The sequence below is a fragment of the Plectropomus leopardus genome, chromosome 20, assembly GCF_026936395.1.
Source record: "Plectropomus leopardus strain MGB_pleo_1.0 chromosome 20, ASM2693639v1, whole genome shotgun sequence".
Classification (NCBI taxonomy): domain Eukaryota; kingdom Metazoa; phylum Chordata; class Actinopteri; order Perciformes; family Serranidae; genus Plectropomus; species Plectropomus leopardus.
This window is the reverse complement of record NC_142195.1, coordinates 6,413,307-6,435,423: the sequence shown is the minus strand read 5'-3', so window position 1 is coordinate 6,435,423 and position 22,117 is coordinate 6,413,307. Positions and strand designations below refer to the sequence as shown.

Here is a 22,117-nt window from a genome sequence, read left to right as displayed (position 1 = left end):
TTTAAGTAGTTGAGTAGTATTTTAAAATGAAAATACTCACATAAATACTTCAGTATAAGGGAACTAAATCAAATTTTGATGTGTTTGTGTGGAGAGGAAACTCCTGCCTATGGAGACCAACTGTCCTTGCATTCTCTCTCTCTCTCTTCATTTCCTGCGCGCGGTGTCGGTCCTCCCCCCTCTCTCTCAGTGTAAACACACCCATTGATTTCAGAGAGAGAAGACTGGGAGCGCAGGAGGAGCACCGTCACAAAGGAGCAGAGCAGCAGCAGCGCAGGAGGAACGCCTCCAAACATCTCATCCTTTACGCGAAAAGCCCGTTGATTGTATGCGTCGCCTTTAAACACACAAATTTTGGAATTGGCAGGCAACCCAGTGTAGTATTCGACCAGAGGAAAACGACCTCATCCTGACCGACTATCCGCCACAATTTCGGGAATAACCAAGGAGTTGTTGCACTCCCCGAGCGCAAGGCTTGCATCGTGGCTCTTTCACAAGTGGCATGTTCGAGGGATACTGCGGACACAATTGAACTCCTGCTTTCACCCAAAGAGGTAAATTTAAAAAGAAATCACATGTATACATAACATCTGTTAGTATAGCTTATTAATACGTTGTTAAATTGTAACAGCATGTCTTAGTGATCACCTGATGATGGGGGAACTCCGGCGCTGTGGCAAAAAAAGCGCAACAGAAAACAGGCCAAAATGTGATTATATCAATAAATCGCTCTAATAATTTAGAAAGCACACTGATTGCGCTATCTCTCTATTGCCGTGACATCTCCTCTCATTCCTTTGTGCTCTCATCGGCATCCTGTCCCTGCATACTCATGCATGTTCGAGATGTTTTACATGTTTTAAAGGCGACATCAGGTGTGACACATTCTTAGTGATGATTTTAGTGTCAGGGCTTTTTTTTTTTTGGATGGCCAGCTGGGGTAAGATTAAGATGGATGCACACATGCAAAAAGCAATATCTCGTGTCCTCTTGTTTTGCATCTTGTTTCCATCCAAGTGGCAGATGTACAGAAGTGGCCCATATAAGCCTTGGTGTTTACTTTTGAAGTCTCTCCCACCAATCCCTCTTCCTGACTCTATGGTTGACTGTGAACACCTGGCAATGATTTGAAACAGACCAGCAGCCAGCCAGGCCTCAGATATAGAGTCCAGAGGCGGCATGTGCATGCCTTTTCCAGTGTGCGTGTTGTCGTGTGCATGTATGTGCTTTCCTGTTAATGTTGCCCGTGGATGTGTTTTTCTGTGGAGGGGCTGAGGATGACAGCTCTCACAGCGCATCCAGCCAAGCGCTCACCCTCACACTGCTGGCATATTTTCATCCTCTCAGGGCACGTTGGTGTGAGTGCACTGACTCTGTTACTGTGACAGCAAATAGACTGGGCGACTACGGACAAGTTACATTAGCATCAGCACTGATTGGAGATAATAATAATAGGTAGTTAGTTAAGTGATAATTGATTTTAGGGCTGCAAATTCATTAAATTCACAGTTAACCTTCACTGTAAAAAATAAACTATTTGTTTTGACCTTAAAAAAAAAAAAAAGAAGACAAGTTGAGATAATTTTGTAATGATTCAACTTGTCTTCTCAAATTCAGTCCACTTTAAAATTTTAAGGCAGCCCGGGTAGTAACTTTTTAAGTTAACCCCTTGAAACCTGGAATGACACACTAGTTTCCTTGAATTTTGTTCAGAAGCCTTTCACACACAAATGCTTGCAACCGAGTATATTGGTGTGATTTACTTTGAAAACATGGCTAAAAAGGCAATGGCTACTTGGCAAGAAAATGTCCCGCAAATTGTAAGAAATCAGGAAGAGGTGACAAGATAAATGACCTCAAAATTAGTTTTATAAGAGATAGAGAATTATTAGAAGTTAATGATAATAATTATAAAATTGAGGAAAAATGTCAAGAAACCTTTATTAATAATTACTATTACCTATTCAACCTATATATTTATATTTTGGTTGTTTTTTCAACATTTTTTTAACCTTAAATTTGGGCTAAATTTCAGGTACTTTTCTTGTAACTCACAACTTGTAACATCCTCCTGTGTTTTTGAAAGAAATCAAATGTCTTTGCTCACGTTTCAAAGAATTTAAACAGTTTAATTGTGCCCAACACAAATTCCCAGAGCCCACGATGACATCTTTGAACTGATGAATTGTCTGACCACAAGTCCAAAATCTAAAGGTAGTCAGGTTACTATGATATGTGACAAAAAAAGCAGCACATTGTCACATTCAAAAGCTGGAGCAGATCATGTGAAGCATTTTCTTAGTTAGGAAAACGAAAGGAATGAGTAATCGATTATGAAAACAGTTAATTATTTTTATGCCAATCAATTATTTGAGTAATGTTTCATCTGAAGTTTGTTTATATAGAAATAAGAGATTTCTTCATTTTCATCTGCCTGTTTTTATTTAATGGTTTCAGTGGAGTTATACTCACAATGAAGAGAATAACTGTGGTGCTTAATGAACAGTAATATAATAAACTGTCTTTGACTTAAGCACTACCTGTCATTAGAAGAAGTCAAAGTGAATATTTAAGATTAATAAAGGGAGACTTCTGGATTTTTCCATCTGGACACTATTTTCCCATTTTTTGTGTCTAAGTAACTAAAGGGAACAACAATTTTTGAAATCGGACCAGTACTGAGAAGCAGGCTGCAGCGTAATCCCTAAAGGCAACTGTGCACCGTCAATTTAAATCCATCAAAAATGTTTGTTTTCGCCTCTGACAGGCTCAGATTGTTATAGTTAGTGTCAACATTACACTTCAGAAAAATGAAATGTTTGTATTTACCTTTCGCTCGTCTGGTTGTTATTGTTGTCTTGCTCAAGGAGAAGTCTCGTTCTGAAACGCTGCATGAGGTGAAAGGAAAGACAACAGTGGAAACGTTACTGACAGTTAGATAAAGAAGTTTGTTGTGTTGAGGTACAAAAAGCATAGCTTAGTGTTCACTAAAAGATTTTCAATGTCATGGCTGAATATTCAGCTGATTTCGACAACATGGCAAAGTCAGCTAGATTTCAGAGACTTGGTTTCACATAATAATAAGACCGCCTCAGCAAAAGATAAGGAACACATTTTATTTCTCTGTAGGGTCCTTTCAGTAATGTTTTCAGACCCTTAAAATAACAATCTGAGCCTGTCAGTGAAAAAACAAGCACTTTTAGCGGATGTAAATTGACAGACGCAAATGCCACATTGCGTTCTGTTTCTCTGCTGCAGCTGAACCAGTCTCACCAGTCAGACACAAAGTACTCAGACAGTATTGTGTATTTCCTCATACAATATATGTGAATGATATACAGACTGTCAGCTGCAGCATCAGAAAACAGAAAAAGAGGCTGAAAATCAAGGTGAGGTTGCCAAAATATTTATTACCTTTCCTCCAGCAAGATTATAAATCATTTATTTGTTTTTAGAAATAAACGTGACAGTCAGTTGACAGAATTATTATAACTTCTCTAACACTTTTCCCTGATGGTCCACAAAAAAATATTCAACTGTATTGCAACAGTCCAAAATCCAAGCTATTCAATCTGCATTCGAAGACCAATATAAGCTGCAAATCCTCACTTTTGAAGAGCTGGAATCAGTGAATGGTGAATAAAATTAACGAAACAACTAATTAATGATGTAATTGCTGGCTAATTTTCTGATGATCTAAAGCCCAGGTCTTCAACAGGGGGTCTGTGACCCCTAGGCGGTCCTCAGAGTTACTGCAGGGGTGGCATCAAATAACTGCTTAATAGTTTAAATTTCAATTTATGATATTTTAAATTAAAATGTATCTAAAAATACACATTAATGTGAATCTAACATATTTTTTAGAAGAGATAAATTGGCCTATTCATAATACCCATTTAATTAACAATACACAACATTGACGATAGGCCAACTGTTACCGATGAACTTTTGTGCTAAGTGAGCTAGCTGACGTTAAATCACAGCACACTTTTTCCCTACATATTGGCCAATTACTGTATTATTACTTGAAGTGTACAGATATTCCTATGAGCCACAATGTATTGTTTGTAACTTTTAGGGCAAGCCATTCTCACATATCGTCCACCTCAGAAACCACTGGTGAAAGTGCATGAAGTTAAGCTAAAGCAGCTAGCATTGCTGGAACTGCTGCAGCCTTAGCAGCTTCATGAAAACACAAAGAGAAGACCCCAAAATATTCAGAAAATTATTGTAAGTGCAATTAAGTTTTATACAATATATGTAGTAGGGGGGTCCCTGCTTTGGCTGTCTTTCATCTAAGGGGACCTTGGCTTGAAAACAGTGGACTTATCAATCGGTTGTGTCAACAAAGAAACTTGTTCCCCTCAGGATCTTTTTGCGCATGCTGTAACCATGTTTACTGTGAACAACCACGTTAAAGTTATACGGGTTGCATTAATCTGATTTCCCTTATAATCTGTGTTTACATGGGTTGGATTAGTGTTCAGAGGGATCTGTGGTAGTCTGCAGAAAACATTTTAACACCAAATACTGCCAATAGTCTGGGTTGGGATTACTACTCGAGAAAAACTGGAATATAAATTCTACAAGATCTATAATTCTAACCTCTGACACAAAGTTCTTTTTTGATTCTGTAGGTTCGGCATACAATAATAAAACTTAGTGGACAGATGTTGGAGGCAAGCAAACTTGTAATAAATTCCCATTTAAATTACAAATAGGAACACAGGGTTTCAGGAGCTGCAGGTTAAGTTAGTTATCCAGGCTTTAATCTTAAATATGCAAATGGAATAAGTATCTGTTTCAAGTCTTTTTGTTCAGATCTCCTGCACTCACTGTATGCATGAGTGAGCTTGTTCACCCAAGGACAACTATATTGTTTAATAAAATGCAAATCTTATATTATACACTTAAAACACCTTTAGTGGTCTAGTGTTTTTATTTTTAATTTCAAAATCATTGTATTTTGACCTTCTCCACTAAAATGATTACTCTGCTATATCTGAAATAATCACAACTCTTGATTTGTTTTCAGCTGTTTACTGAGTCCCTGTGGGACTAATTGACGTGTTTATCTGCCTGTCAGCTACTGTGGTTAGACCTGGACTACAGAAGGTTATATTTATTATCATGCTAATTATTGGTATCTGCAAAACCTCTCCAAGTTAGTGCCTGCTTTATTAGAGCCACTTATTCAAATCAAGCCACTTACAACTTCCAATTAGAATACATGAGCGGCACACAATCAGTGTGTGTGGGAGGGGACGTGCAGGTAAAAGAGCAGGCTAAGACATTCTCATTATACCTGAGCCAGAGGCCACAAGATGAGAGGTTGCCAGGTTTGTCAGTACAATAAATCCTGTCAAACCATGGCTGCGGTTCCTTTTATATTTAATCAAGTTGTGATAAATAATGTTCTTCCTTCTATTATTATTACCGGTTAAGTATCTGTTCAAAACGTGTCTGTTTGGAAAGAGCAGATTGCTTGGCATTCTGATCAGTTTTGTCGAGAACCAGAGTCTTTCGGTTTCAGACTGTTGGTTTTGAAAACTAGAGCAAATTAAAGTTGTCTCTTAAGGGTCAGAAAAACAGTGATGAGCATTTTTCCCAATTCTTTGACATTTTATAAACTAAATGATGAAGTGATCACTCTGAAAAATAATTGGCACATTAGTCGGTGATGAATCTTGTTAGTTACAGCCCTACTAGTGATTATGTCCTGTAGAAGAGATCAAGGTCAACACTGCACCTCCTTGGGTCCTCAGTCAGTACATTCACATAATATTACAAAAGGTCAAATTATTGTGTTAGTCCAACTAAAACTGGACTTTTAAAATACACCTTGATAATGCGGTTAGGGGGTTGATTTACTTTTTTCATGTGTACGCCTCAATCGGACCTGAACTCGACCCACAAGTTGAACTGCATACATTTGCAAAAGGAAGCCAACTTCGCTAACTTGTTTGCTATGTGACGTAATAGGTCAACCAGAGGAAGGTCCAATAGCAACTAGCTGAAAGGGGGCGTATCTCCACATACCATGGCAGAGTCGGACATACTTACGTCGATATATCAATTGTCCCCCCCGGTGGATTCAAGAAATTGAATTTCTGACCTGATAATGGTACTATGTCAAAATTTAGAGGATTACCAAAGTAATAATAGTCAACCCTGAGGGTAACATGAAGGTCTGGACTAAAATTCATGGTAATTCATTTAAAAGTTATTGAGACATTTTACTAAAAAACGCAAATGTGAACCTCACGATGGCGCTGGTTAAATTATTAGGCCTTATCCTCTGGGCACCGTGAATGTCTGTACCAAATTGCATACTTTCTTTTAAATGCAGTTCACATACTATTACAATAAGTCATCTCCCATCCTCACAAGCTTTCTCATCTGGTTTCAGTTTCGACTCCTATTTTGAAGGCTTAGGTTGGAATGCAGAGCAAGTAGTTTAAATACCTTCCCCTCTCATAGGTTGTGTTTTCCGCATTGACAGCTGCACCAAAACAGCCAACCTGGGTGTCTGGGTCGCAGCTGGTTTAGGGAGCTTGTTTAATTGGAATTCAGTCATGTCCCTGGAACTTTTAACAAGAAACAATACTGTTCTGTTGAAGCCAAAGGTCTGAGTGACACCACTCCCCAGAAAGCCTCATTGAACTTTCATTCCTATGTGCAGCGTTCACACCTGATTGTCTATTCATGAAACTTATTTCCAAGCAGATGATGCAACTTAAGGAAAATGGAAACTGTCGTCTCGTCTATGCAGCCAGGCTATGGAGGAATCATTTATGACACAAGGGAACTTTTGAACTATTCAAGTCTTGTAGTGTACCAAAAAGAATTTCTTTTGAGAATAAAACACGCACCACCTGCAGGCTTGTAAAAACATTCTCTCACGGACAGGGAAACAAAGTGGTCAGCTTGACTTATATCGGTTAGAATGGTTTTCAATTGTGACAAGCTTTTGTGGTGGAAAATAAATACTATCAAAATGCTCATAATTGCTCCAAAAATAGACAATGTCTGTCATGTTATGACTCTGTATATAAAGGTCTGAAGATCTACAAGAAGTCAGTTATTAACTTAAAGTTTTATGGGTCTCTTCACACTTTCTTGTCTTCAACTTATCATCATTGGAATGTTAATTGAGTTTAAACTGAGCGCAGCTGTTTGCTGTCAGACTATAAACAGCCAAGTCATGCATGTTTTTATCCTAAAAAGGCAAATTTTGGATATAATTAGTATAATGAGCAAAATTGGTCTCAGGGTATCCTCTTCTATAACTCCTTCAATTATTTGGAGAGAACTGTTTAAATTGCAAGTCTGATCACAGATCTGGATTTACTCGGTCAGCCGGGACTCAGTACCCCTGGAAACAGAGTGCAGGAGGCATCTGACACGTCTAGAAATTGGGCAGAATCAATGTGAGCTCTGTGTGAGGACAGGGCAAGGACAGTGAGGATGGGAGCAGGGACTTTCTGGAGGGGAGTGGAGTAAATTCTGTGCATTACTCAGAGGCTTAAAAAGAGTCCTGCTGTCTCTTTCTTTCCTCTTTTCTTAAAAAGCTCTGCAAAGGGGCTCTTGCTTGTAAATCATGCTATCTGTTTAGAAAAAAAGGGGGGGGGATTAGTGCTGCTTGGGCTTGAAAGTAGACAAGCCTCATGGTCTCTGTGAGAAGACAACTGTTATCTACTTGACCTTCATAACTCTAAGGCGTATGCTGTTTTGCAACATGTAATCACTGGATGACTTGCTTAATGTCTCTGTCTCTCGGGGAGGGTTGCAGAACTCACCAAAAAAATGTAGCCAGGGCTGAAAATGCAATTTAATGGGAAAGTTCATCCAAAAATGAAGCATGCATAATAGTGGAGAGAAGACTAACATCTCTATGGCTGATATTTGGGATGAATTGTCTCTTTAATAGGGAAAATAAGGCACACTAGAACACTTTGTCTTTATGGAATTTAGATGGACTAAATGATAGAAGATAAGATCTTAAAATACTCTAATGATTTAATTTCTTTCCTTACACTGTTTCTTGACGGCAACATGCTGTCAGGCTGCCTCCTCTTTACAGGAAACTCGTTATTACTCGGCTAATCTCTTGGGTCTTCTCACAAAATGTTCTTCACCTAGCAGATATAATTGATATGAGATAATAAACAAGGACTCACGGTCTCACTGGCACATCAAAGACACCCTTTTATTGAATTTCAAAATTATTTGAAATTCTTTAGTTGATTATGAGGGGGATGGGGCTGTTTGTTTGACTGTCTGTACTTTGAGTCCCAGTGAGAATGTCTCTTCAGATGACTGTCTCAGCTTTATGATGATAGCAAATGACTGTGAATTAATAGACTGAAATACACAACAAATGACTCATGGATGCAAATTAAAAGACAAATCTCCTAAAAGTAAAAGTCTACCTGCACTGTTTCCTCAGCTAAATATTTTAAGAACATGTGGAATGAACTCAATATGAAATGTATTAAAGAGAGATTTTTCTTGTTCTTCTTTTTCAGGATTCAATGAAAATGTCCGTGTGCGTCCATGAGAACCGGAAATCACGAGCCAGCACTGGCTCGATGAACATCTACCTTTTCCACAAGTCCTCCTATGCTGACAGCGTCCTCATGCACCTGAACTCTCTGCGACAGCAACGGCTTTTCACAGACGTCCTGCTTCATGCCGGTAGCCGCTCCTTCCCCTGCCATCGTGCCGTGCTGGCTGCCTGCAGCCGCTACTTTGAGGCCATGTTCAGCGGCGGGCTGAGGGAGAGTCAGGCCAGCGAGGTCGACTTCCGTGACTCTATCCACCCAGAAGTTTTAGAGCTCTTGCTGGATTACGCTTACTCATCACGTGTGGTCATCAACGAGGAGAATGCAGAGTCGCTACTGGAGGCTGGGGACATGCTGGAGTTTCAGGACATCCGGGATGCCTGTGCTGAATTTCTAGAGAGAAACCTTCACCCATCTAACTGCCTTGGCATGCTGCTGCTGTCTGACGCCCACCAGTGCACCAAGCTGTCGGAGCTCTCCTGGGGTATGTGCCTCAGCAACTTTCCCGCTATTTGCAAGACAGAGGACTTCCTCCAGCTGCCCAAAGATATGGTGGTGCAGCTTTTGTCACACGAGGAGCTGGAGACAGAAGACGAGAGACTGGTTTATGAAGCTGCCCTCAACTGGATCAACTATGACCTGGAAAAGAGGCACTGCCACCTTCCAGAGCTCCTGAGAACGGTCCGTCTGGCCCTGCTCCCTGCCATCTTTCTCATGGAGAACGTTTCTACTGAAGAGCTGATCAACGCCCAGCCCAAGAGCAAGGAGCTGGTGGATGAAGCTATCCGCTGTAAGCTGAAGATCCTGCAGAACGACGGTGTTGTCAACAGCCCGTGTGCTCGTCCAAGAAAGACCAGCCATGCCCTCTTTCTTCTGGGAGGGCAGACGTTCATGTGTGACAAGTTGTATCTGGTTGACCAGAAAGCCAAAGAGATTATCCCCAAAGCTGACATTCCCAGCCCCAGGAAGGAGTTCAGCGCCTGCGCCATCGGCTGTAAGGTGTACATCACCGGTGGGAGAGGCTCAGAGAATGGTGTGTCCAAAGATGTGTGGGTCTATGACACTGTCCACGAGGAATGGTCGAAGGCAGCACCAATGCTCATCGCAAGGTTTGGCCATGGCTCTGCGGAGCTGAAACACTGCCTCTATGTCGTAGGAGGTCACACGGCAGCAACCGGATGCCTCCCGGCCTCTCCGTCAGTATCACTCAAACAGGTGGAGCAGTTTGACCCGGTGGCAAACAAATGGACCATGGTGGCTCCTTTGAGAGAGGGTGTGAGCAATGCAGCAGTGGTCAGTGTCAAGCTTAAGCTCTTTGCATTTGGAGGAACCAGTGTCACCCATGACAAGCTGCCTAAGGTGCAGTGCTACGATCCGCAGGAGAACCGATGGTCCGTCCCTGCGTCCTGCCCGCAGCCATGGCGCTACACAGCTGCTGCCGTGCTGGGAAACCAGATCTTTGTCATGGGCGGGGATACAGAGTTCTCAGCATGCTCGGCTTATAAGTTCAGCAGTGAGAGCTACCAGTGGACTAAAGTGGGAGACGTCACGGCCAAGCGGATGAGCTGCCAGGCTGTGGCGTCGGGGAACAAACTGTATGTGGTTGGTGGGTACTTTGGCACGCAGCGGTGCAAAACTCTGGACTGCTATGACCCCACACTGGATGCTTGGAACAGCATCACTACTGTGCCATACTCGCTTATTCCTACTGCTTTCGTCAGCACCTGGAAACATCTGCCTGCTTGAGTCCTGAAACTCCTCTACCTTACACCCTTTCCATAAGGTGAGTTTGACCTTTCATGTCTCTTTGTCTGTTTAAAGGGGGAACTCCACTGATTATACACATCAAAATCTGTTTACAGCAGGACTGGGTTTAGTTGAAAAAAGTTTGATACCAGGACCAACACCAGTACCCCAAAATAGTTATCAATAACAATAGAGTACTTAATTGCATACCTTTTTTTCTATTTTATTCGATTCCCCTCATGTTAACGGAAGCATTCAGTTGCGTAAAATGCCATCAAACACCGCAGGTGTGTAGTATAGCCATATTTTGACGGTTTTGGTGGCATTTAGCACGCTGAACTGCATGCAAGTTGTAGAAATGAATGTGCTGTTTATGAGGCAAATACCAATATCAGCATGTCAGACTTTAAACACACACACACACACACACACACACACACACACACACACACATATTAATACAGTATATATATATATATATATATATATATATATACCTACATATTGGCTGACATTCCATTTTAACACAGGCACTCCACATCAACTAAATCACTTTGGCAGCAAATGCTTCAAATCTGGCAAAGATACAGGGATAGAGATTAAAAATATAGAAATCGCAACTCATAAAACATAATATATTGCAATTTGTATTTGCAAATCTGTCACATACTATATGACCATACAGACAATCTGTGATAGCCAGTATTGATCGGGTTCTGATATGTATTTGTGGAGTCTCTAAGGCTTTCAGATTTTCAGAATAAGAGAAATATTGACAGGATAAGTAGAGCTTTCTCAGAAGAAGAGCGGAGGAGAAGAGTGAGGGTGGGGGTGGTGATAGGGGCTTGTATGCGTTAGTTAAGTGAGTTATGTTGCTGTGGGGATGGGCCGAAGGACAGAGAGGGTAATTGAAAGAGAATAGGATACTTTTATTGCTCCTGTGGGGGAAATCCCTCTAAGAGGGAAAAGGGGGTTTGCCAATTAGACAAGCCACACACCACCAGGCTACAACACCCCAGCGAGGCTAATCCACTCTCAGTCGCCTTCCTTTGACGAGGTTATGGTCTTTACGCAGGGTGAGAGGGAAGGCAGCCGGCGACTCACGCAGTGTCGGAAACCATTCATCACGAGTCGCAAGCAGAGGTGGCAGCAAGGGAAGTGAGGAGGGAGAGTTGTGGGGGTTAAGGAGCACTCCCCGCCCCCACCCCAGTCAGTCAGACACATATCATCCTTGATGGCGGTGGTCTTGCTCTGAAAACTTCCCGTTGAACTCGGCTTCTGCCTCCATCAATATCTTTATCTCGTTCTAACCCTGCTCGCCTGCTCTGATGCTAAACAGGACAGACGTATGTGGAGCATGGGTAGTCAGCTGGCAAGGCTGATCTTTGTGCACGCTGCAGGCTCGCAATCACATCACATCACAGAATCGCTACACCCTACACTGATGCCCCCACACATACCCATGCAGGCAGTCTATTTTGTTTTGCTTTACAAGTATTTATTGAAATGGCTGGGGGCCCGCAGCTCCCGCGAAAGCCAAGGAGAGAAGTAGAGTGACTACCCAGCTGTCCGGCACAGCACAGTTTCCCATTTGATAATGCCAGGAAGCAGCTCCAAGCAGCTTCACTGCTGCAACACTGTGATATTCCTCCTCTCCACAGGATGAAATATTTGTTAAGACTTATTTTTCCCTTTCTCTTCAGTGACTCATCTCTGAAAAGGAGAGATGAGACTGAAGGTTTAAACTATCTCTAAGCCAATGCAACACAGTGCTCAGTGAAGGAAATAATCCTGCCACTAATTTAATACAGAATTTGTTTTTGGTGTGCCTGCCTGTCATGGCAACTGACAGCGTACCCACTGAACGCGATGAAAAGACGAAATGTGGAGGAATGGAAAAGAAGGCTGACTGTTTAGGAATGAAAGGGGAAAGGAAGTATGTTAGACCTCACAGAAGGAGATTGTAGCTGTGAGAGAAAGAAGAAGTTCTCTCTTGGGTTTTCCCAGGGGAACAATTCTGACTTGTCTGAGATTCCTCCTTTTTAGATTTTTTTTTCCTTGGAAAGCTTTTAGTAGAGCCAAACGGTACTGTCAAAATCAAATAACGGAGCATTTTCTGACTGACTTCCTTAATGCTGATAGTGTAGCCGAATTTTCAGGAAGACTGTGGGTGATTTTTGATGTTTATATACAAAACAATAACAGAAAACAAATGTAGGCATTAAGCGTTAACTTCACTCAGATAAATGGTCTAATGAATTGAATTGAGAAGCAACTTTCAGGCCAGAAAATAGTAACTTTTTAGGCTGTATGACAATATTACAATAGCCAATAATGTGAATGTGAATGCTGTGTTATATCACTCTGTCAATAAAGCATGACTATATACAGTATGTTTTCCAGATAATCCAGGCATATGACTAAATGTAGCATCACAACAAATGAGTCAGTCTCTACACACACTTTGGTCTAAAGTAACCTGATCAGCTTCATCTGGTCTCCAGTTCCAATGGCTGACTAAATGGTTTCCAGTTAAAAGAATGGGGCATAGAGTATGACATGTGTACAGTATAATGGGAATGATTAGACATTTTGGGAAATTTGGTTATTGACTTTCTTATTTGTTTGTGGAATGCTGTTTTACAGCCTTGAGTTTGGCATTTCAGCCATCACCATCTTGGTTTTTTGGAGCCAGAAGTGCCCAAATTTGAACAAAAGGGGCCAAACTGTGGTGGAGTGAGGGGTACCACACCTTTAATCATGTGTAACTTAACGCCTTAATAAAATGTAAAGGGGTGACATAAAGAAAAATTCACCCCCTGTACAGCTGTCATGATCAGGTAAAGTAGTTATAGAGACCAAATTAAGTTAAGTTGGGCATTTTAACATGGGGGTCTATGAGGATTGACTCCTTTCTGCTTCCTCAAGTGGCCATTTAGAGGAACTGCACTTTTTGGCATTTGCTTAATTTTTCTGCCTCAAATTTTGCAGCTTGGTCTTTACGCTTAATATTCTTTACATTTTACATTACATTTTCATCAGACAGCTCGCCATAGGTAGTTATTTTCCTTTATTTCCAAGCTCCTAGGAAGTGTGCAGACTTTGAAGCCAATAATAACATAGTGGCCATACCATGTAACTACAACTACCCATCATGTGATGCCATGAGGCCCACGAAGACTTTTTCTCATGGACTTACATTGGGAAAGAGATGTCTGTAAATCAGTGAATACATTTTTTTGAGCACCGTAAGCCCCGTGAAATCACTAGTTTCACTATTGGGATTTAATCCATTCAGAGCCACGTGTTTTAATTATTCTATCCCCATTCAAGTTAACACAGTGCTAAACTGGAAATTTGCCAGTTCTCTTCATACATCCATGCTTATTTCCCATCTTTATGCTAAGTTAACTGACTGCTGGCTGTAGATTCATATTTAGCGTATGAATGTGAAAATGGATCGATGTTCTCATCTAACTCTTGTCTAGGAGGCGAATAATCATATACCCCAAAATGTCAATTTCTTCCTTAAAAACTGGTAATTTTTGAGAAGTTTAAGTATGAGAGAGTGTGATTAGTATATTCATACATGTGGTGAACTAAATGCTAATATGGAACTATTTGATTTCTGGTTTTCAAGTAAATTTACACAAGATGATCATTGTGAACTCAAAGCAGATCAAGGCTCATCAGCACAAGATCTATTTGTCCTACACAGACTGCTACTGGATAGAAAGTGCTCTTCAAGGTGTATTTATTCACTCATCATGTCTACATCCTCTGGCAACAACAGCAAGTCGTCTTAACAGAGATAGCTGATGATATTACATTCACATCAGACCTATAGAGGGCTGCCAAGCTTGTAACCAGCCGTGCCGTACAGATAAGTACATATTCAGTAAAAGCTTAAAAAAGGGAAAGGTCAGAGTGAAATTCTGAGAGTAAAACACATTCTGATGTGCAAAGCGTAGTGGGCTGAGAGCGAGATAAGGAGCTTGGCAAAGGACTGCACAAAGGAAACGGAGTAGGTGGATTCACCAGATCTATTAGTCTAGCAGGAGATACAAAGCGGAAATAAGGGCAATATTTTTACAATGAAAAGTAATAAAGTGGGAACTAAAACTTAGAGAGGGTTATGAGGTGATTCACAATCTGTATGCCTAAGCTTTTCCTAGATATGTTTTTTTTATTTATTTATTTTTTATTTTTGTTTTCAGGCTTCCTTTGTACTTTGAATAATTACAGTCACCTTTAAACTGTTATTGTTTGCTGTAAGGCATCTTATTTACCCGTTCAACCCTTCTCTCCCTCAGATTTCCCTGTTTTGCATCATCTACTGGACTCCAACTGTGAAGAAGCACACATTATCTTCCACAAAAAGAGACACCGAGCAGTGATGTACAGACACCCGCATTCATCTTGATGTCGCAAAGATGCAGAAACTGGACAAAAGCTGGACACTTAACTGGAACGATGGCATCTCTAGTTTCCGAGAAGGCGTGCAGTGCATTCGTTCGCGCAAAGAAACCAAACAAACTGCTGCTTGTTAAGTGAGGCACAAACTCCAAACTTGTGACATGCGTCATATCAGGCTTTCATGCCGCCATAAAAGGACTGCAAACACATCACACAACCTGCATTTTCTCCCATTTAGTCAGGCTTGTGAGGATCTATATTGATGTTTTTTCTCTATGATACAAAAGAAGAAAATACTTTTCATCAAGGCTGCATTGTATAGCATGATGGATGTTCTATTTAGATTGCGGGAGAATGCAATGATTGGTGTGCTAAAGAACAGTTTGACTGATTTTTGCTGATTTTTAAAAGGCACAATGAAGGAGCAAATCTCCCCATTCTCTCCTCTAATAAGCTCTTTTGTTTGAACCATTGTTTCTTCTTCTTTGAAAGCTTCTTACAGCACACAAACAAACCTCCGAGTATTCGTCTTAGGAAGCAGTTTGCTGTCACTGCAAGACACGAGGTGTTGACACCAAACACCAGCTGAGGTTGAGGAGGACGGAGGGGATCTGTGTGTGGACTGTTGAGGGGGTCGAGGTGCACCGGGGTCACGACCTTATGTGTTTGCTGTTTCGCAGCTACCCATTAAGCGCTGGTTAACTGACCCCGCAGTACACAGGGGCCGTATTCAGTGTTTGAATCAAGTGCTTCAGAAAGAACACTGTCACATTCAGCTGTACACTTAATGCTGTAATAGACCATCCATGCTTCTGATGTTCTGATCAAAGCGGCAGACTTGCTTTGCTAAGTCATAGCTGAACCCTTTCTCAAGCATGTCCACTCATAGTGATTCAGTAAAACTGGCATGAACTCTTCTCTGTGGTCCCAGAAGTCTTGTCACCTTAACCTAAACTGAGAACTCATCAGTTTCTTTTATAAAACTCGCTGCAATGTAGTCTTAATTTATATAAAAAATGATTACTCTTGTTTTGTTAATATGTTTAATCCTATTTATTTCTTCTCTGCCTGCATTCTTATGTGAATGTATGTTCGGGTTGTGTCATGCATGGCCAGGTGTTTGTGTTTTATTTGATCTCAGTTGGGCTGCATTTTGCACAATTCAGTCTTTTTCCAGGAGGAACTTGTTTGAAAAGTGAACCTCTCTTAGAGTGTGGATGGGAGAGGGAGAACGTCTCAGATTACTGATGGTGTGACGCAGTTTAGGCCACAGGGTCGCTGCCCAAATTAGAAGACTGAACAGGGTTTTCATTTTTTACTTCTGTTAGATTCTCTTTAAGCTCTAACCAGGGTCCGAACCTGTCTTAAATCGTCCCATCAGGGGCCCATGTTGTACCAACAAAACAAGAAAATATGAACCATAAAACAGATCAGGCTGCTTGAACGGTGCAGTGTGTGACCCAGTAACTAACCCTGACATGGTTAAAGAATGCGACGTCTTTGCAGCTGTCCTTGGGACAGCTGGGGGACTGTCACATGTGCTAAGCTGGCTCTTTGGGGTGTTAACCCACAGTCTTCTTCACCATTAGGTTGAGAAAGAATCCCGTAAGCTGTGCATTTATAAGGGCAGACACCGCAGTGCTTTTCACCATAGTGTCAATGATGCACATGAAAAAGAGAAGAAGAAAAAAATGTTGCAAGTTCCTAAAGACCAAAAAGAAAGAATGTCTTAAAAGCCATGTTTCCACCAAATACTTTCGGTATAGTACACTTAGAACTGGTATATAACCTGTACAGACTTTTACCTAAACTGGAGATCTGTTCAGCGTTTCCACTGCAGACAGTACTCTTAAATCTAAATGGGGTTGTTCCCAGATGGTAATAGCTGTGTCACCGCTCCATTCAAGTCTGTTTGAATGTTTTCAAACACTGTTTTTCCTTTTAAAGGGCGATGCAGAGGAATGTCGGCACCTCGCCTACGTAACGGTTGTGCACTGACATTTTTAGAACAAAAATGACAATTCTCTCTTGACCAACCAATGGACTGCCCACCTGGCACCACAGGTCAATATGATGTAAAGATGTTGGACTTAAATGTTAAATTTCGGTTAAATTGAAACCAGGTTGACAACATTTTAAATGTCGGCAGCGTGAGAATTTCATGCTTCGTGGATGTTATGCCATGCCATTTTGCAAAATCCAACATCATGACACATGACAGGCTTGTGATGACACGTTTGAAAGACACTGGATTTTAGTAACATAACATATTATCAACATCATCTGTTGTCAGTATTCTATGTCAAACTGACATTGGCATAAGATGTTGTCCTCACATGAAATTTTGGTCACAAGACATCACAATCTAAATTCAATCAAATATCAATGTCTTACTATGTTGGTGGCCAGCTGGGTAAATGTTGTAATTCTATTTCAAGATGATGTTGGTGTGAGACATCTGGAAGACGCAGGATTTTGGTTACTTAAACACAACTCAAAATCAATAAAATATCAACATCTTCTGTCATCACCATTCTATGTCAAACTGATGTTGGCATTAGTCCTGACATTGAATTTTGGTCACCTGAATTCACAACCAAAATTCAACCAAATATCAATGTCTAAGAACCTTTGTGGCCAGCTGGGTAAATGTCTTAATTCTACATCAAGATGACACTGACATGAGATGTCTGAAAGACGTTGGATTTTGGTTACTTAAATTGATTTAAAGTGATTTAAAACCAACCAACTACATTGACGTTGGCATTAGACATCGTCCTGACATTGAATTTTGGTCACTCGATGTCACAACCTAAATTCATATCGATATCAATGTCTCTTGACATTAGTGGCCAGTTGGGTAAATGTCTTTATTTTACGCCAAGATGACATTGGCAAGAGACGTTTGGAAGAACACAACTTAAAACCAACTAAGTAGCAAAATCTTTCATCACCTAGTGTCAGAAGCTAAATAAAGCTAAATTTTTAATATTGGTGTGTTAGGTACCTCAACATAGTGGTGACAAAAAAACAGGATGAACTGTAACGAATCTGTTGTTTCCATTCACAACTTTTGATGATGGAAACGCGAAAATAACCATTCTGATGTGAACTGAACTGATCTGGTTTGCTTGGTGGAAACAAGGCTAAACACTTGCATAGGAAATACTTTGTAACTCTAATCAGTGTTTTTGTCCGTGTGTTTGTCTAAGTGACCTGAACATTGACATTTTACAATTGAACATTAATGGTATCATTGAATTTCAATGTAAGAAGTAATGTTTGGTGGAACATGTATATATTTTTTCAAATGTCCGTCTCTGTGGATTCATGACACAAATCTGTCGGTAAACAGCTCTGTAAATTCCTGCTCAGCTCCTTAAGCCACCCAAAAGTCCATCCTTTTATTGGCCACTTCAGGACTTCTATGGAGACCCTGGGGGCTCTATAATGTTGACCTCCTCCAACCACTGAACACAGAGCCTCTGGCCCGACCAATCAGATAGGAGCCTTTCTTTCGCACAGAATGCAAGTCTCCCTGGCAACAGCAAGAAATGAATGCCCCTTCAATTTGCACCTAATTGCTGAGTGGCATTTCCCATTTCTACTCTTGCCCTGCGCTTATCCTGTTTTATGTGGAAATCCAGCTGGCTCAGATTGGAGTATCTTGCTTCACATAATGATGTAAATTAGACAGAAAACACTGTCAATGTGCATCTTTTGTTTTTGTTTTTTTTTTGTCATGTAAATGTTTAATTTCTATTTTTATGGCATTATTTTGTACATGTGATTTTTTTCACAATGTGAAATTCATGGCTAATAAACATAAGAGTTTTTTCCTCTTGACTGTAAAGCATCTTTGCCTTCAGTATGGAGATCATTTGTCTTTTTTCGGAGGGAAAAGCGGCTTCAGCAAAGCATAGGGTGCTTTCTCATTACCGCATGTTTCGCATATTTAGGCAGCTTTGGAGTGAATACAGCAGCCAAAGTGTCCCGAGGTATTTAAAGCAGTATATCATGCGTACAGCTTTTGTTCTGTGGAGGAGGGACTGAAATCATCTTATCTTTGCCTCTGGCTTCTAAGCTTCCTGCACAAGAACAGACGAAACCCAGCCAGATACTTTCCCTTTCTCTGTCAAGTCACCTTGGCAACAGCAACCTTTATCTGCAAACTGTGGGGGCTGGAGGAGAACATGAAATCTTAAAAAGCACCTCTCTCTATTCTCCCTCCCTGACCTGCCTCCCCTCTCACTACATACGCCCCCTCTCACACTTTTCATCAGTGTAATGCATTGCAAAGTGGTTTGCCAGGCAGCCCTCCCGCGCTTGGCGTTCCCTGGTTTGTAACAAGTCTAACGTCCCATTAGTGAGTGACTGCAGAGCTCACCGCCACTCGCTGCATTCCTCCAGCTCCGAAGAGTCTGTTCACTGTTTACATTCTTCGCCCTGACACGACTGCTGACCGGTGACTTGAGAAACACCAGTTTTACTGGATCCAGACCCTCATGCATTCACAAACAAAACACGCCCATATACAAGGGGGGGGGGGGCTCAGAGATAAACAGGCACTGTCACAATATATGCTGACATGTTGCTATGAGATGTTCAAAATCTTATCTATTTTAAGATAGCTGCATTTTATCAAGCACTCTCTGGCTGCAGCAAAGAAAAAAAAAAACAGGGTTGACATTCAAGGTGAAATGAGGGAGCTCTGTGTGCAGGGGGCCCCTCAGTGCCCCTGTGTGATCCGACAGTTCCCCTCATTAATCAAGACAGGAAGTTGAATTTCCTGTCCGCCAGGAAGTAGGCCTTATCCACCTCCCCCCTCCCACCCCCGGAACAAACCACTGATGGCTCAACTCTTCAACACTGTGAATCCTTTGGGTGCTTTTAGCTTATGCAGAGCTTGGCTGAACAGACTTTAGTCTCGCATTTTTGTGTGGGCAGTCTGTATGTGTGGCCGAGTGTGATAAAAACAATGTACCTACATGTCACCGTCGCCTGGCAACGACAGGCATTAGCCGTGACTCAATGCTGCAAGCATGTGTGCACACACACATGTACACATATAGACAGAGGCGTTTTCCGTTACATTTAACATGTGCTGCAGATACACTATGTCAGCGTGAGTAGATGTCCTGTCACGGTTATTTATCATCTAGAATTAGAAGAAAAAAAAATATCTATAAAACACACAGAATCTAGTATACTGCCACAGGGTTGTATGCCTCCACATGCCAGTCAAGTTGCAGTCCATGCGAAAACACAGATGCTTCACACACTTCTTCTCCCTCCCTGGCAGCACAGACGATCTATACAATCAGCATAGTTTCAAGGTGGACACCCAAGATTAGTGTTACCATTTCAGTATGTGACCAAATGTTTCCCTTTCTGTTTCTGATGTTGACTAAGGGCCAGAAAAGTGTTTTTTTTAGAACATTATGATGTCACAGTGAAGGTGACCTATGACCTTTTAAATATATAATGTCACCACTTCAGAGTTTTATCCTACTAGTCATTTGTGTGAAATCTGGTCATAGTTAGTGTGTGAATTTTTGAGTTAAGGCCAAAAACATGTTGACAATGAGCTTAAACTTATACCACCAAATTCAGCTCAGTTCATTACCGAGTCCAAGAAGACATTTGTGCCAAATTTACAAGAATTCCCTCAAAACTTTTTTGAGACATCCAATTCACATGAATGAGAGGGACAATAGGTCACTGTGATCTTGACCGTTGAATTATTGACTCTAAGTGAACATTTGTGCCAAATTTGAGGGCATTCTCTCAAGGTGTTCTTGAAGTGTAACGTTCACTGGAATAAGACAGACCTTTGTCCGCCAAATTCTGATCAGTTCATCATCGAGTGTACGTGCACATTTGTGCTTCAAGGTGCTCTGAGATGTCAAATTCACATAATGAGACAGATAAGGTCACAGTGTCATTGACCTATGACCATCAAAATCAAATCACTTCATCCTTTATTCCAGGTGGATGTTTTTGCCAAATCCGAGTAAATTGCCTTGAGCCTTTTTTGAGACGTCACGTCTATGTAAATGAGAGGGATGCAAAGACACAGTGATCTTGACCTCTGACCACGAAATTCTGATTAATTCATCATCAAATCCAAGTGGATGTTTGTGCCAAATTAGAAAAATGCCCTCAGGAGGATAGACCTTTTCAGGGATGACCCTAACAACCCGAAAACATAATGCCTCTGGCCTCAGCTAAGGCTGGTGCAAACACATAAAAGTAGTTCAATCATTATTTGCAATTATTTGCACAGATGAATTACAAAATATAAATCCACAGATTTCAATGTTTTTAATATGTTATTCAATAATTTTTAAGCTGGAGAAAAAAAAATAGTATCCCTAAATAAAAAGGGTAATGGTTTCCAGTACAAACTGCAGAGGACAAGTCTGGTGTTTTTCTTTGTTTTTTATTTCTTTCTCTGTCAACAAATCCCATGAATAGACCAAACCCAGGAATGTGTCCCTCAATACTTAATGACTTCCGTTCTGTGCCTGAGGCACTTCCAGCACAGAGCTCATTGGTTTCTACTGAGGATGTAAATCTTTAAAGGTATACTGAGCAGGATTGTCGGTTTCCGTTTGTAAACATGCTCACCAGCGGAAATGAAAGTAAAAATCAACCCCAGATTCACTCTCGTTTGGTGTTTCGCCTCGCTATATTTATGTTGTTATTTTCAGTGCTGTGTCTCTTGAATCCATGCTGCTTATGGTCTGGCACCTGGTCTCTACTTTTCTATAAAGCACCGACCTGAGTGCTGTGGGGGTACATGGTCATAAACAATCCAAACACAGAAAATAAGAAGAAAATAAGAAAATAAAAGAGGGCTGATTCTCGACTGCCTGACTGAGAGTGGGTCATAAATGATGATTGAGAGGGATTACTTCTTCATAGGTCAGTTTTATTTATTTATTTATTTTTTTAAGAAAACCCTGAATAGCATAATTTTGAAAACCACATTCAGACTTTTTATAATCAAATTTATTTGACTTTATTTTGAAAACCTCAACTTTTTTTTTGGTTTAAGAGTGGCCATAATGGAGCGCCCCGGTAGAGTCATTAAGGCTGAGTCCTTACCGCAGTGGCCTTGGTTTGAGTCTGGCCTGGGGCCCTTTGCTGCAGGTTCTCCCCTCTCTCTCTCCTTTTATGTCACTCTCCCTCTAACTATTAATAAACCATTAAAAAATGCTATAAAAAAATATGTTTTTTTAAGGTAACACTTTACAGCAACATCAATTCATCTTTGTTTCTGGTCTGGTTATAGGATTTATTGGCAATAAGAAAAATAAACATGGAGGCTAGTCAATTGGCACGTATTCTGGGAGTGTTCAGTGACAAGGTTTTATTTTTTGGACAGA

General features: G+C 40.9%; 1 protein-coding gene and 1 long non-coding RNA gene across 3 annotated transcripts in view; one reads left to right on the top strand and one right to left on the bottom strand.

Moving 5' to 3' along the window:
• The first annotated feature begins 218 nt into the window (after positions 1-218).
• enc1 (ectodermal-neural cortex 1) lies at positions 219-18,582 on the top strand. Its single transcript, XM_042509346.2, has 3 exons — positions 219-554; positions 8,529-10,347; positions 14,624-18,582. The coding sequence occupies exon 2, from the start codon at positions 8,535-8,537 to the stop codon at positions 10,308-10,310; it is 1,776 nt and encodes a 591-aa protein (XP_042365280.1). The 5' UTR covers positions 219-554; positions 8,529-8,534; the 3' UTR covers positions 10,311-10,347; positions 14,624-18,582.
• Positions 2,829-22,117, bottom strand: part of LOC148186161 (uncharacterized) — a 148,334-nt gene continuing 129,045 nt past the window's right edge. For both annotated transcript variants that reach the window (XR_015775162.1, XR_015775163.1), the window contains one exon: positions 2,829-2,888. This is a non-coding gene — a long non-coding RNA (uncharacterized LOC148186161). The remainder of the gene's footprint in view (positions 2,889-22,117) is intronic.